Here is a 15,664-nt window from a genome sequence, read left to right on the forward strand (position 1 = left end):
ACTTCTTTGGACAATTTTTGCTAGGACCAATAGGTGAAAAGTTACACCCATTTTAATAAAATCCTGTATGACCAAAATGTCCAACTTTGACCACCTCTAAGTCCGGCAGTTCTACTATCCAATAGTACTATCCTTGGTGCAAATAAAAAAGTATTATAATTAAATATTCTTCCCAATTACAATTAATTAAATATTCTCCAATTACAATTACATACTTGTGATATTGCTCAATTAAACATTACAAATAATTTTAATTTTCCAATGTTCAGTTACAAGTAATTGTAATTGGTAAAGCTTCAATTACAATAACTTCCTAAATGATTGTAATTGAAAATGTAATCGCCAAGCCTGTCATAAAAGTAGAAATGTTTGGATTATCCAATGAAATTTGGTTTAACCGAATAATCCCATGACAATGATATTCACAGTTAAACCTGTTGTAAATTTAAAATTTATTTTATTAGTTTTCATAAATATAAAACATTGGTAATGATGATTGCTTTTATAAAATAATCGTACATACATAGCTTTACTCTTGTAAAAGATTCAAACCCAAAATTGTTTTAACGACTCTATAACTATAAATCAAAGGTGTACTGGAAAATGGCATATGATAAAATATATAAATAAATAATTTAATAAAAATCAAATACAAATCGTAAAAATATTTTTTTTTGTTTGCTTTCATAAACAAACTTTAAGCGAATACTAATATCAACATAATTTAGAACACTTATAATAATGACTTTAAACTGCAAAGCAGAAATAATATTAAATATGTACTATGAATCATCGGGCAAATCTTCAACCGTAACATTGGTGTTTTCATTTAACGGCTTTTCATTTGAATTATTATTATTTTGTTTTCTACTGTCCTTACATTTATCAAGAGTTGGTGAAATATTTTTGGACGGTGGTGGTTCTATAGCTTCTTTTAGGTCTTCTACTCCTGACACGGCTGCCAATGATGCTGTATTTCGTTGAGGTGCAGCATTTATTGCATTCAATAATAATTTCAAATTATCACCAGATATGCGATCACTTTGTGAGTTTGTTCTGCTTTTAATAGCTGCTTGCTCTGGCTGATAAGTTTGATTCCGGTGCATTAAATGTGCCCATGCAGAGGGACTTAATATATATTTAAAAGTTAACTTTAAAATATACCCAATTATGCAAACTAGAAGAATTCCCGACAATATGTTGTAGGGAAACCCTAGCGCACCATTGAATGATGTTAACGTTATGGTGCATTGCTCTAAAAGCACTTGTAAATATTTGAGGAAAATGTCATTAAAATACATTATTAGCACATGATCAGGCCTGCAAAAACCTAAAGACAATTTCGCTGATTGTCTACAAAAAAATAATAATAAATATGCACAGTAATATTTAACTTTTAATTAACTTTTAATTACTTTAATTTTTGCTGTTGTAAATCCTGAGGGTCATCACTAGAAAATATGCCTTTCAAAAATTTTACGATCCTTGATTCTTTAATGACTTTATCGCTTCCCTTGTCGCGATTTAAGATTTCCAACATTTGATTTACTTCCAGTTCCTATAAAATTGAGTAATCGTTGAGTAAAAACAAACAATATAAAAGTTGTTTTGCAATTACCCTATTGCATTCCAGGTAAGTATGTAGGTATCCATATATAAAGATGCCGCCAAAAATCAAAGACAACCAACCAATATTAAAGCGATTGTTTAAAATCCAGGCAATTAGTATGACAATAACAACAACTAAAAGAAATCGTACCTGACAAAAAAATAAATACATTTCAATTTCGAAATCCATATGTATCATCCGACTAACTTAAAGTTATTTCATACAACTTGGAATATTAGTAGAAACTAATGAATCTTTTTGTTTCAAAAATAAATACCTCAGATGTTTTTGTTAGATGCAACATATCATAAAATATTTCAAACACTATTTTTATGAATCCGGATGATGCTTCTGTTGTATGTAGTTGCTTGTGACCATCGCTGAACATATTTGGAGCACGCACCTTATTAAAAATATCCGCTAGTATGTTGTCTAAATCACGAGGGTCTTGCAGTTGTTCTAGCTTATCCAGTTGAGATGACTCAACAGTAAACACAACAGAACGTTCATATACTTGTAATGTTGAATCATACTAAAATTTTAAATAATTATGTTTGTTTAAAAATATATTGGTTTTCTTTATTTGGAATAAAAGCATTTATACATAAATACATGCATACAAAACTGTTTATTGTTAGATGATTTATGAAGTTGTGGTATGTTCAAAATTACAATAAAATAAAGAACTAAAATATAAACATCGGGCAACAGATTGATTTTTTCAACTTTGAATGGAAATTTTGTTTTAAATTTTATTTATTTATATTTGCATACATGATGAGTCTTTAACCATTTTCATAATATTTTTTTTCCAATTTAGCGCGCATTTATTAATTTCATTTACTTGAATATAAAAATGGGAACCCCATTTCTACCATATACAATGTATTTATATATTAGAAATGAGTGAATCATAAATACTATTTGAAAAAAATCAAATGTTTTATTTATTATTTAATTGTAAATATTGAAAATTTTTGATTTCTTAAAAATTTGTGCCATCTAAAATATATTTCCTTAGTTAGTTTTAGACACTAATGAACTAAGAAAAGTTCATATTTTGTAGGCACCTAGGTATGTATATTTAATTTTTAAATTTACAAAAAACGTGTAATAAACCTTGTAATATACCTACACCATAAGTAATAAGTTTTGGTTATGACGTCATGTAATCATGAAATTATGTTCGATTGATTCCGTTTTTAATCTTACCTTGAAATGTTTCCGATTAAACAACATTGTAATGAACTTTTTAAAATATATTATTGACGCTGCATCTTCTCCAATTGTTTGTTGTTGTTCCTTCAATGGTACTTCAGAATTGCCAGAAATAGTTATATCGTCTGAACATTTACAACATTTACCAATTGCTGTATGAAATGCATTTGTACCTAGATGATCTCTTGCCCAGGCATCTGCATCCATCCAACTATCTTCCTCAGCGTCTGCATTTACACAATTGATGAACCATAATTGTATCGCAACTAAATAAAATATTACAAATTTAATATCACGCTTCATATCGCAAAGCACGAAAAACAACGCAAATCTAAAATTTTTTTGCCACTATTTCTAATGTGCCACAACAAAAACAAAACAGAATTTCAACTCTGTCAATAAAAAATATAACCAAAATAAACATGAAAACAGAAAGCGCGAAATGCATTCATACCACTGGTGCCAATTTGGCGATTTTTATTCAATCTAGACCAATTTATAAGGTGTGTTTGCGTACTTTACAGTAAATAATATCCAGTAGCTTTACGGTTGAGAATAATTTTAAATCTGATCTCATTAAAAAATATATTAAATGTTAAAAGTACGAGAAAGCCAATTTTCAAGATTTTCTCAGTTTCAAATTCTATGCATTATATATATATATATATATATATATATATATATATATATATATATATATATATATATATATATATATATATATATATATATATAAAATTAAAGGAATATTTTTGGTTACATCTTGAACATAATTAATCCCGCTTTATGTAAGATGTCTGGTCACGTTATGTCACAATCTTAAGTTTTAATAATAATTATTATTAAAATAAATCGCACGAAATCGCTTAAAGAAGCACAACAAAATTTGATCAAAATTTTGACTTGTTGTTGTCGTTGGGCCGAAAATTGCGACCTGTACCTTGCGCACAAGGTTTACATGGACAGCCAGCCGGACGGACGGGCATGGATTAATCGACTCAGAAAGTGATTCTGAGTTATAGCTTCATATGTTAGCTTTTTGGAACTTTTAGCGACGATCGGTACGTGTTAACGTCTTTTAATCGAGCTCAAATTTCGCCTATCTCAATATCTGGAAAGAGGAATCATTTCATGGGGTTAAGACGAACAAGAAACCAACATCGACTTTTTGCGGTCACCTCAATAGTCACCTAAAAAAATCGGACCCTTTCTTTCATATATGTAGGTATTTATTACCTACTTTATATATCAGGTTTTGTAAAAAAGTTTTATATTAACGAACTGTTATTTTTATCGCTTTCTTACTTCGTATTCATAAAATAATTATTGGTTATTATCATCAGAGATACAAGCCGATGCGAAATGATCGGCGGCGGCGGCGCAACCATTTTGGGTCGGCGGCGGCGGCTTATTACAGAAAATATCAGCGGCGGCTAAATTGTCGGCTTAATTTAACTTTTTCTTTAGAAATTGACCTTATAAGGTTTATTATATTGAAAAATCTTCGTATAATAGTCTGTTACATAGAAACCTGTCTCTATATAAGTTTTTTTCTGCAGAAAATGGACATTTATAGTAGTTTTCACTATTTTAATATTAGCACAATATTGTGTGGCAACTCTTTTCAATTTGCCATAAGAATTTAAAATAGTGGCAACTCCGTTCAAATTGGTGAAATTATGTTCTGAAATACATGTGCGATTCTAATCTTTGTCAGCGGCTACGTTTTAGCCGGCTTAGCTTTTGATCCGAAAGAAGTCGGCGGCGGCGCGGCTTGCAAAATATTACCGGCGGCCAGCCGCAGCCGATTTGAGCCGTCTCGGCTTGTATCTCTGATTATCATTCCTACAATAAAACATCAACTTTGTTACGCCGTTCTACTAAAAAAAAACAATATGTAAAAGTTTATAACAAGTTAACATTTATTTTTTCTTGTGCTTTTTGCCATCTTTAGCCAGTTCTAATCCTAAAATACATTTTGGTGGAATCTTATAAGTTTCGGTTAGGAGAGTGTACACAAAACGAACTTGATTGCCTTGTATTTGCAACATTTCGCGATTCTGATTTGGCAATGTTACAATTGTTGTGCTTGCAGCTGCGCCTTGCTTACAAAGCTTTATAAATTCTGACAGAATTATTCCGTATGATTCAATATTGCTGACCAAAGTAACTTTTTTGTTGCCTGATCTGGTGGCTAATGACATTTGTATCATTGGTTTGTTACCCTTTACATCTTTCGCAGTGCACATCTGGTATGAATGATCCATTTGAGATATCACGGCATTAGTAATTCTACTTAGTGGAGCTGTTTTAGCATTGCAAATTTTCTCAAGACAGTCATCTAAAATATAAGACTTTTCCTCGTCTTTGGGATCTTTCGAGATGGGTAAATTCTGCTTGTTAACATACTCCCTTATGACCTTTTTTATTTGTGATGCTGGTATTCCACCACCTCGTTTGTAATTCAGTTTAGTGAAGAAAGGAGCAGTAATATCAGTAACTATATATAGTTCAGTCAGCTCCGAGTGAAATAGAGGATTTTCAGAAGAGCCATCCGCCGAAGTTGGTTTCTTATAATCAGTTATAAAATTTACCAACTCCGGGTGCTCAAAGTCAATGGAAGTAATTTTATCAACACCCTTAGTTTCTTCTCTTACCACTATAAATCCTTGATCGATCATTTCGTTCAAGAAATTTGATAGTTTCTTATATTTGGTCCTTTTTAAATCCAACGCTTCCTGTGATTCAGGCACAACATAAAGGCGAAAGAAATTACTTGTCAATAGAGGCAATTGCAAGTTTTTCCCATGATTTTTAAGTGCTGAAAGGAATGCGTTTTTCAGTACAATTTCCGGAGTGTTTTCAATGTTTTCTCCTTCGGCATTGCCCATTTCCTTATCGTCAATAATATTGTCAAAATTTTCGTTTATCTCCAATTCGGAAATAGGTGTTTCAGCTTCTGCTTGAATATTAGGATTTTCTATCTTTTCCCGTATATTTTCTTGAGCAGCACTTGAATCGTTTGATTTTTTATTTGCCTGTTTAGATCCTAAAGCTGGAAAGTCATCATCTGTTAACTTTGCACTTTTAAATTGCGGAACCTGTTGGGCCAAAGATGGCTCATGAGCCCACAATTTATCTCCAAACAAATGAAGCATCTTTACAGCTACACCATGACCGCCACACATGTACAAATCGTCACTCGATCTCGGTAAATACCCAACACCTACCGCAGATTTATTAGAGGTCAAATTAACGCCAACTACAAGGAATAAATGTAATATTGTAAATAAAATAAATTATCAATATTATTCCTCATTAAACTTAACCCAATTGTCCTTTTTTGTAGTGGCCATATATATTCATGCCTGTACCTTGCGGTATTACTCCGGGTAGCATTAGGTCAGCTCCATTATTCAATTTGGGTAGTACTCCAGCATGAGTTGTGAAGTACGGCAGCAGATCTGTAACCTGTCAATATAGAGGTCATTACAATTCCGTTTGCTTTTAAAGTCAACCAATTTTGTACCTGCCACAGACTATATATCGTGGGCACCAATTTATTTTCTTCATTTTCAAAAAACATTGGCATTTTATCCGCGCAATATACATTTGTCTGAAAATCCCCATGTGTCACCAATTTGAGAACATTAACACTTGATTTGGGAGCAATCAAAAGGTCTGGATTTGTGTTGGGAAATTCTCTTTGAATCCGTTGTTTAAGTTTCTTAACGTCGGAACTCTTAAGTGGGGCATTACTTTTAACTTTATATGGTTTTAAAAACATTTTCTCCAAAACTAGTAAAATAAAAATTTTCGTTGTCTTTATTTTACGTTTTACAAGTTGCCAACCATAGTTAATTTCACATGGCATACTTAATAAGGTAACAGCACCTGAGAGCAAACGCACGATTGTCAATTTTTTCTATGTAGTTTGACAACCGCTCGATTCAAGCCTTTATACAAGTCTATGTATAAAGCGACACGGCCACACATCAAATTTGTTTGACTCAAACGGTAAGTTTTTTGATTGTGTTATTAAAAAAACTCACACCGAATATATACATGTGAGTTTTTTCACTGACACAATTAAAAAACTTACATTTGAGTCAACAAATTTGATGTGTGGCAATGTCGCTTAAGAAATTGTAAACAATGATCAGCTGGGCTAGGGCTAATGATGCCACCTTCTATTCAGTGCACTCTTTTAATTTCCCATACATATCCATATGACTTTTTTGCATAGTACACCAGTGTTGCCAATAATACCTAATATATAACCGTAACACCACACAGTCAAACAGCGGATAAAGGATAAACTGTTGAAGGAATGACGGCACAGATGAATTGTGTATAAATAACGGATACAAACATGTGGGAAGAATACTTTAATTCAATATTTGTGTACACTTTCAATTAGACTCGGTTTGTTTCAAGATAAATAAATCAATATTGAATCATGGATACGACTTCAAGCGTCGTTTATCAATTTGCCAAACGAAACAAACGCATAAATCAAATACATGGAATAGTAAATTGTCAGGATTATTGTTTTTCTTTAAAGTTTATTACACGATTTACTTCAATAACTTAACTTTCCTTTAAGGGAATTTACATACAAAAAAGTTAGCAACTATTTTTTCATTATAAACATATCGTCACCTAAAACGCAAACGGCCCTATCTAACATTTTAAAAATTTTACAGGAGAAGCAAAACACTATTTACATTGAAAAGTTTGTTTCTATCAGCGCGATATATTTTTATTCAACAAACAAATTGTTTAATAGTGAAAACTAACATTTGTTATGGTAGTTGACAATGGCGTATATATATAAAAATGGATAAATTGGACCTTTTACCTTATATATTTAAATGTTTTTGTATATAGGGTCTTCTGTTTTTTGTCAATAAAATCCTTAATTTAGTTTCGAGAAGTCCAATTTTTTGTGTGAACGTTTGTTTTGATGAAATTAGTTAGTTAGGGCTGTTTACGTTTCAGGTACGTTATGTATAAAAAGCAATAAATTAAAAAAACTAAAGAGCTTGTACTTAAAAATTTGCCACAGAAAAATCAAACGTTCTCAAACCAATGGGAAGATAATTGTAAAGCCCACATAACCCATTTACAGCCAATCAAAAAGTACACGTTAAATTTTTGAAACTTCAAGGTATATTTATTTTCAACAATGCAAAAAAGCAGAAACGTAAAAAAAATGCTAAAAAATATTAATAATTAGGACATTAGAGGGAATTTCCGTTTTTATGTAGCTCGCGTTTTTTAACGGCTTAGAGCCGTCACAGAAACTAGAAACAGAGTGAAATGGCAGACACGGGCCTTGCTATGTTATCAGATTATTTTTAGACCGTTTGTTTCAAATTAATAACTGGCATACTTTGTCTAAAAAATTACAACAAATTTATTTTATAACATGTTTTTAGTATATTTTTGGCCACTGAAGTTTAATAGATTATTACAACAATAACAATGAATTTAGTTAAATTGTTTGATTTAATATTTATTCTGAGCACTTTCCTCTACTCAATAATGCAAAAATAAATAAACCAGAGTTAACCTTTTTTTAATACAGCCTTAAAAATTAAGTGTTCCCAAATTGGCACAGCGACCGTAAATGGGATAATCTAACTAAAGGGCCAATTAGTAGAGTTGCTGACTCTAGGTATAATTCGATTACAATAACGAATAGACCTTGAAAATATAAATAAATCGAATAAATCAGAAGAAGAAGATAGTCAAATTAAATTTTACCTATGATAAAGTGAAATTAAGTTTCTAATTTTAACATAAGGAAAGGAACATTTCAAAAACATTTTGATATGGCCAGGGGTATGATCAGATATCTTCAGGTTGAATATAACATATCGATCTAAAATCAATTTATAAATATCGCCTTTTATATATGTACATGTACACAATTATTTTAGATTAAATATCTACGCATATTCCATAAAAACATTTATTGTACACAATTATTTTAGATTAAATATCTACGCATATTCCATAAAAATTGCTTTAGTAAGTTTCATTTAAAACATTTATTTTTTTCATGTAATTTCAATATAACCGACTAATACAGTAGCAACATTTCATGGCAAAATAATAAATATGTAACACCTAATTATGCATATGAAGAATATAGATTTCATGAAAAGTAAATTTGCTATTATGTGCTGATTACAATTTTTCTATGTAAGATTATCCAATTTAATTAAATGCCCCGTAGTTTACTTGGCTTTGCCTTGTGCAGCAACTGCTTCAATTGCCTTTTTAACGGTTTCTTCGTCTCCCAAGAATTTCATAGAAACGACTGGTTTGAAATTCTCATCCAATTCATAAACAAAGGGAATGCCTGTGGGCAAGTTCAATCCCATGATAGCATCTTCAGACAAGTCTATAAAAATTAACATAAAACTTTAAATATCCACAAAGTTTATCAACTTATATTAAGATGACTTACTATCCAAGTGCTTAACGATACCACGCAAGCTGTTACCGTGGGCAGCAATCAAAATGCGTTTGCCTTCTTTCATTTGGGGAATAATGACATCATTCCAATAGGGAAGGGTACGTTCAATGGTAAGTTTCAAAGATTCAAACATGGGGAATTCTTCCTTTTTGGGTTCAGTGGCATAGCGAGGATCCTTTACGATATTGTCGTAATAGGGGTGACCTGGTTCCATTGGTGGTGGGGGAGTGTCGAAGCTACGGCGCCAGATTTTGACTTGATCTTCGCCGTACTTGGCGGCAGTTTCGGCTTTATTTAAGCCTGTCAAACCACCATAGTGACGTTCATTTAAGCGCCAGGTTTTACATACAGGAATGTCTGTTTGACCAATTTTAGTAAGGATGGCATTTAATGTGCACTGGGCACGAGTTAAAACAGAAGTATGAGCGACATCAAATTTCAAACCAGCAGCTTTAACAGCTTCGCCAGCGGCTTCAGCTTCTTTCTTTCCTACATTTGCAAATAAAATTATATATTTTATAATCAAAAGCTAATTCTTCTTATTCCACTTACCGTTTTCACTTAGTTCGGCATCAAACCAGCCACAGAACTGATTTTTTAAATTCCACTCGGATTCACCATGGCGTACCATGACAATCTTGTATTTACCAGCAGCCATTATTTTGGAGCAGTTTTTTGAATAATTACGAGAAATTTGAATACAAGGACCAGTAGCTAACAAAGCAGCAGTACCTCTCGCGACAATCCCCACCGACAATTGAGCTAAAGTAATGCCTGCTTTGACCTTAATCATGTTCACAAGGTCATTTAAAACTTTTCTAATCAATTGCAATAGTTTTGTTTCAATTTGGCAGCACCGTCAATAAGTGCTCCTTTTCAAAAGTTGTTTTATGTTGACAGTTTGCTAGAAATTAATGCAAAAAGAAATGTCAAAAATCCCCTTTCTACCCTCACGAATATTTCAAATCAAAATAATGCAATAAACAAACTGATTTTAAATGTTTTATTTTTTTATGTCAAATTTTAATGTAACTTAAAAGTACCTTAATATTTCTATTAATCAAAAATTAAATTTTTCAAGAATATTTCCAAAGGAAATTTCCAAAGGAATTCATATCCTTTGTTAAAAGTTAAAGAACAGTATAAAACATAAAAAATATGGACAATTCAACAGTTAAGATCTCAAGCAATTGGTCCCAGATTGGAGGATGCCCATTTTCTCAGGCCGCCCAAATACAGGCAGCAGACCCGGACTTTTTTGCAAGGTAAATATTTATCATATTTTTATCATATGATTATGTATATGTATCTAATCATAAACATTTAGACCATCATTGGATGTTTTGGTAGACGAAGAAAAGTCTATACTTTTAAGCAAAGGCGATTCTTCAGAAAACTGTGAACTAGATGTAGAAATATTTCCACAATATAAGATTCAGGCTGCTTCTTTTGTATGTAATGTACCCAAGGTTGAAGTTTTCCTAGATCCCGTAAAAGAATATTTGGAAACAATTTATGGAGTTGTTGTGGATGATTCAGATGATCAATTTAAAAGTTATCGATATGATGTTGAAGTTGAAAAATCTGGGGTGACCTATTTAACACTGAAGGTAATATTAATTTAAGTAAATTTAAAAAATGGATGTTGGTTAGATGGGAATTGCTTTGTTTAGTAGTATCTATAATACATATTATGTTTTATTGGCTATTATAAATAATTTCAAGTACTAAATAACCAAATAATAACTATACGAAATAAATATATTTTTTAATTATGGCTCTATTGTATTACACCGACTCACACTGTACGGAAAGCAAAGTTGTGTTTTTGTTACACCCCTCAAAATGTACAGTGTCTCTCATAAGTATTCGAATTTAGGTAAACTATGAAAAGAAACCAAATTTAATAATATATTTTGTGTGGAAAATAAATAAATTAATTTGTTATATTGTCTAGATAGTCCTTATGTTTGATATCACGCTTTTTAAAACTTGAAAAATTTGCCTTGACTTAAATTAATTGTGCTTTTTTAAAAAAAGTCCATGAAATTGCCTCACAAAAGTATGCGAATTTTTCCTGTATTTCGTATTTGATCATATTATACGATACACAAATTTTAGAATCGCATGGTTTTATGCTTAATATTGTTTTAAGGGGTTACTATCAACCGCATGGATATATTTTTGACCCATTTGGTCCACAATTTTGGGGGATTTGTACCCTCTTTTCATGTAATATCATTAAAATGGCGATTTTTGGCTATATTTGTAATGTTTTCACCCTTTTTCCAGAGATAAAACCAAAATTTAATATTGGAATGTAATAGAACCCATAGGATATCTAAAAATAATATTTTTTGTTAAAGGGTCCGTACTTAATCGTTCCAAGATGTATTTTTGGTATCGTTTTTCAGTTTCTAATTGAATTATCTGGATCATAAGTCCCTTTTCGTACCTCTAGGGACCATATTTTCCGACAAAGTTGTCTAGTGTATATTCATGTACATATTGGCACTAATGTATTTTAAATTTTCAATATATTATAGCGGTATACAACCCCAAATCATGCCTTAACAAAACGTCATCCTATATAGTAGATTTCAGTTTTTACTACTCGTAACTTTCACGCTTATGTTGCCCGTTACAATAACACTGTAAGTTCTAAATTTTGGTTTTAATTTGATCATAGTAAATAATATTTAAACACATATCAACATTTTTGATGTGATCATAATGATATCGTGCCATGCAGCATGGAGGCCATTGGTATATAAAAATAATGATTTTACTATTTTGAATGGTGCTTCTTCGAGGTATGTTTTGGAGTTGTACACTTCCACAACACATTGAAAACTTAAAATGTATAAAAGCTGATATCTAAAAGAATACATACCAGAAAACTTTCCCCGAAAATAGTTGATCCTAGTATTATAAAAATGGACTTAAGTTCCAATATATTGAATTAGCGACAGAAGAATGATCCGAATAATTTATCTTGGAACGTTTAAATACAGATTCTTGTAACAAAAATATTATTTTTAGATACCCCAAGGGGTCTTTTAAGTCCCAATATCAAATTTTTGTTTTATCTCTGGAAAAAAGGATACAAATTTACAATTATGGCCAAAAATCGCCATTTTAATGATATTACATGAAAAGAGGGTACAAATTCCCCAAAATTGTGGACCAAATGGTCCAAAAATATACCCTTTCCGTGGATAGTAACCCCTTAAAACAATATTACGCATAAAAACCATTCGATTCTAAAATTTGTGTTGCGTTTAATATGATCAAATATGAAATACAGGAAAAATTCGTATACTTTTGTGAGGCAATTTCATGGACTTTTTTTAAAAAAGCACAATTAATTTAAGTCAATGCAAATTTTTCAAGTTTTAAAAAGCGTGATATCAAACATAAGGACTATCTAGACAATATAACAAATTAATTTATTTATTTTGCACACAAAATATATTATTAAATTTGGTTTCTTTTTATAGTTTACCCAAATTCGAATAATTATGAGAGACACTGTATATGTACATGTACATACATATGTACCTTGCTTAGTTTTATGATGTTATCCAAAATATTTTTTTGAATCAATATTGGATTTCTGAAGCCGCACCCAATGGTGCATTAATCATAAATAACCATACTTTAATTGCCATATTCTTAAAAAAATATGAAATTGTTAGGTTTTTTCATTAAAAAACATTTATCATAAATTGTCAATTTTTGTAACACAAATATTTTGGGCAAAATCGTATGACTTTTTTTGTGAGTCGGTCTAGTATACATAAATACCTGCATATCGTCACCTAAAATGCAAACATTTTTAAAATTTTACAGGAGAAGCAAAAAACTATTGAAATTGAAAAGTTTGTTTCTATCATCGTGATTTATTTGCAGTAAATAAACATTGTTTAATAGTGAAACCTATCAGTTATTATAATAGCGTATATAAAAATTGATAAGTTGGACTTTTTACCTTTAATATTTAAATGTTTTTGTAGATAGGGCCTTTTCTTTTTTGTCAATGAAATCCCTAATTTTTTTCGGAGGAGTCCAATTTTTTGATGCAATACATTATAATCAACAATAAAATCTATAAATTGAATTTTTGGTTAGTTAGGGCCGTTTGCGTTTCAAGTGACGATATGTACATATTATTTATTTTTTTTTTTTTATTTTACAGTTTTTAACAGATTTCTGTGAAGTTTGCATATTTGGCATTATGTTACATACCGCCCCCAATCCAAATGGCATAACAACCTTATTACCGAATACTGCTTGCATAAATATTCAGAACGTTCAAAATATGTTACAAAATTCAACAAAGCAACCAGGTCCAACTTCAGAAAAGTGTAAACAACTATTAGAACTTATGACAAAAGCAAATCACTCTAATACGTTGACATTGGATCAGCTTATGAAACAAAAAATGAACATTGACCAAATCAAGACTGATAAAAATTCAGGAAATGAAGATATTTTAAATGAATTAAAATCGCACATTGACGATCGTTTCCAACAAATGGAACAACGCATAAACAGATATTTGGAGCATATGGAAGAACGACAGATGCAGAAGTTGGATGTCATACTAAATACTTTACAGCATATTAAGAAATAAAGTCATTGATTTTTAATAAAACTAATCATATTGCCGTTTCGTCAATTTTAGAAGTAGTAGAAACCATCTATAAGTAGCATTACGTCGTAAACCCAAATTAAATTTTAGCACAGTGATTTTATTTAGAATTTTTAAACAATATTTATCTATAATTGACGTTGTTACAAATCAATTCTGTTCTAATGTTGCTGTAAATTAACAACATGAAAATATACCTAGGTGTATTTCGATTTTCTTTCAAAACGAGTTACAAAATAGCCAGTCTTAACAGCATGTGTGTATGATGTTAAGTTGTTTTTTTAGTATGTATAATGAAATACGATCAGGTAAATAACTTCTTACAAAACCAAGAAATTCAAGGAAATGTATGCTTTATTAAATTTCATTTTCTGTGCTTTAACGTTTTATATTATTATAGTATATATTTTTACAAGAATTCAGTTAAATGAAATATTTTTAAAGATTTCATTATAATATACTAAACGTTCAACTAAGTATAAATTGTTTTAAAAATAGAGGCATAAAATAACTTTATCATAAATCAATTCAGTAGTGGTGTAAAAATTAACAAGTTATTTGCAACAATTAAATATATTGAACAACGCAAAAAATAAAGTAGCTTTACTCATCGTGTACTTAAGGCTAAAAAATAAGAGAACAGTTTTGATAGTATCGACGACTTCTCAAGAATTATATAAAAATAGAATTGTGGTGATAATTATTCGGAATCCGAATCAGAGCTAGAATTATTCTGAGATGCTTCTTTATTTGATTGCTTTGGATTTGGTGGATCATAGTAATGCAGCTGCTTACGCCATATTTTAATAAGACCATCAAACGCACGTCTGCTGTATTTTCCATATTTATTTGGTGTGCGGGGATGGTCACGAGTTCTTTCTGAACGTGGCACAGTCTCAATGTAACGTTCATAAGCCACAGTATTTTTACCGTAATCAATTTGCTTCTGACGTCTGGAAAGAATTGATGGGTCGGATTCAGCATATGAAGATGACGAAGAAGATGATGAAGTGAAACTGTTTTGTCTAGGACGCTTTTCGTTTTTACGACTATTAAAATAGCGTCCGCTATTATCACCTTCATTGCTGCTACTTCCGCAACTGCTGTTTGGGCTATTCGAACGGCTTTCAATACTAGGAGTTTGTGAATGACGCCTTTTAAATGGTGTCTTTAATTTCTCTTCTTTTACAAGCTTCTCAAATTTTTGCTCATTTACACCATCCAAAAACTCCAAAGAAATGTCGCGGCGTGAATCATTCGCATCAGATAGACTGCTATTAATTGCCCCTTTTGACTGTAATATTTCAATTTGATTATTACTTTAAGAATAAACTACAACTTAATAATTAATACTTACATCTGCATCAACTTCTTCTGCCCAGGTACGGCTGCCTGCGCCAACATTGTTACTTTCCACAGACATTGTTATTTGTTCACAAACCAACATTCTAACTTTATATTTACCAATAGTATTTCATATAGTAATTACTATAGCACAAATACTTTTATTTTAAATCGATGTATTGAGTGAATTTCGTTCTTATTTCTTCCCAATTACAGCAAACACCTTTCCAGTACGACCTTTCTTTCCTATCTAACTTAATATTGTAATAAATACAATGTATCATTGCATTTCGTTGTTCTTCCAAATTCGCGCGTTTTTCACAATTCCATTTTGTTCATACATTCGCATTTT

At 31.0% G+C, this 15,664-nt stretch overlaps 5 protein-coding genes across 5 annotated transcripts; 1 reads left to right on the top strand and 4 right to left on the bottom strand.

Annotated features, from left to right (window-relative positions):
* Positions 1–433: 433 nt before the first annotated feature.
* Positions 434–3,225, bottom strand: LOC119615989. Its single transcript, XM_037972087.1, has 5 exons — positions 2,822–3,225; positions 1,887–2,141; positions 1,619–1,759; positions 1,416–1,558; positions 434–1,353 (listed from the first exon to the last, which is right to left on the bottom strand). Exons 1-5 carry the CDS (start codon positions 3,128–3,130, stop codon positions 783–785), a joined length of 1,419 nt encoding a protein of 472 aa, XP_037828015.1. The 5' UTR covers positions 3,131–3,225; the 3' UTR covers positions 434–782.
* A 1,500-nt stretch (positions 3,226–4,725) lies between these two features.
* On the bottom strand, positions 4,726–6,828 carry LOC119615983 (eukaryotic translation initiation factor 2D). The gene is made up of 3 exons (XM_037972080.1): positions 6,357–6,828; positions 6,157–6,298; positions 4,726–6,089 (listed from the first exon to the last, which is right to left on the bottom strand). The coding sequence occupies exons 1-3, from the start codon at positions 6,699–6,701 to the stop codon at positions 4,750–4,752; spliced, it is 1,827 nt and encodes a 608-aa protein (XP_037828008.1). The 5' UTR covers positions 6,702–6,828; the 3' UTR covers positions 4,726–4,749.
* Positions 6,829–8,864: 2,036 nt separating this feature from the next.
* LOC119615966 (phosphoglycerate mutase 1) lies at positions 8,865–10,163 on the bottom strand. Its single transcript, XM_037972039.1, has 3 exons — positions 9,867–10,163; positions 9,306–9,803; positions 8,865–9,239 (listed from the first exon to the last, which is right to left on the bottom strand). Exons 1-3 carry the CDS (start codon positions 10,105–10,107, stop codon positions 9,073–9,075), a joined length of 906 nt encoding a protein of 301 aa, XP_037827967.1. The 5' UTR covers positions 10,108–10,163; the 3' UTR covers positions 8,865–9,072.
* A 91-nt stretch (positions 10,164–10,254) lies between these two features.
* On the top strand, positions 10,255–13,975 carry LOC119615967. The gene is made up of 3 exons (XM_037972040.1): positions 10,255–10,579; positions 10,642–10,924; positions 13,513–13,975. The coding sequence occupies exons 1-3, from the start codon at positions 10,473–10,475 to the stop codon at positions 13,948–13,950; spliced, it is 828 nt and encodes a 275-aa protein (XP_037827968.1). The 5' UTR covers positions 10,255–10,472; the 3' UTR covers positions 13,951–13,975.
* A 329-nt stretch (positions 13,976–14,304) lies between these two features.
* On the bottom strand, positions 14,305–15,634 carry LOC119615968 (histone RNA hairpin-binding protein). The gene is made up of 2 exons (XM_037972041.1): positions 15,326–15,634; positions 14,305–15,262 (listed from the first exon to the last, which is right to left on the bottom strand). The coding sequence occupies exons 1-2, from the start codon at positions 15,413–15,415 to the stop codon at positions 14,669–14,671; spliced, it is 684 nt and encodes a 227-aa protein (XP_037827969.1). The 5' UTR covers positions 15,416–15,634; the 3' UTR covers positions 14,305–14,668.
* Positions 15,635–15,664: the final 30 nt, after the last annotated feature.

This window comes from Lucilia sericata, unplaced genomic scaffold (genome assembly GCF_015586225.1).
Source record: "Lucilia sericata isolate MDLA Ls3-8-SP2 unplaced genomic scaffold, ASM1558622v1 Contig000051F_arrow, whole genome shotgun sequence".
Taxonomy (NCBI): Eukaryota; Metazoa; Arthropoda; class Insecta; order Diptera; family Calliphoridae; genus Lucilia; species Lucilia sericata.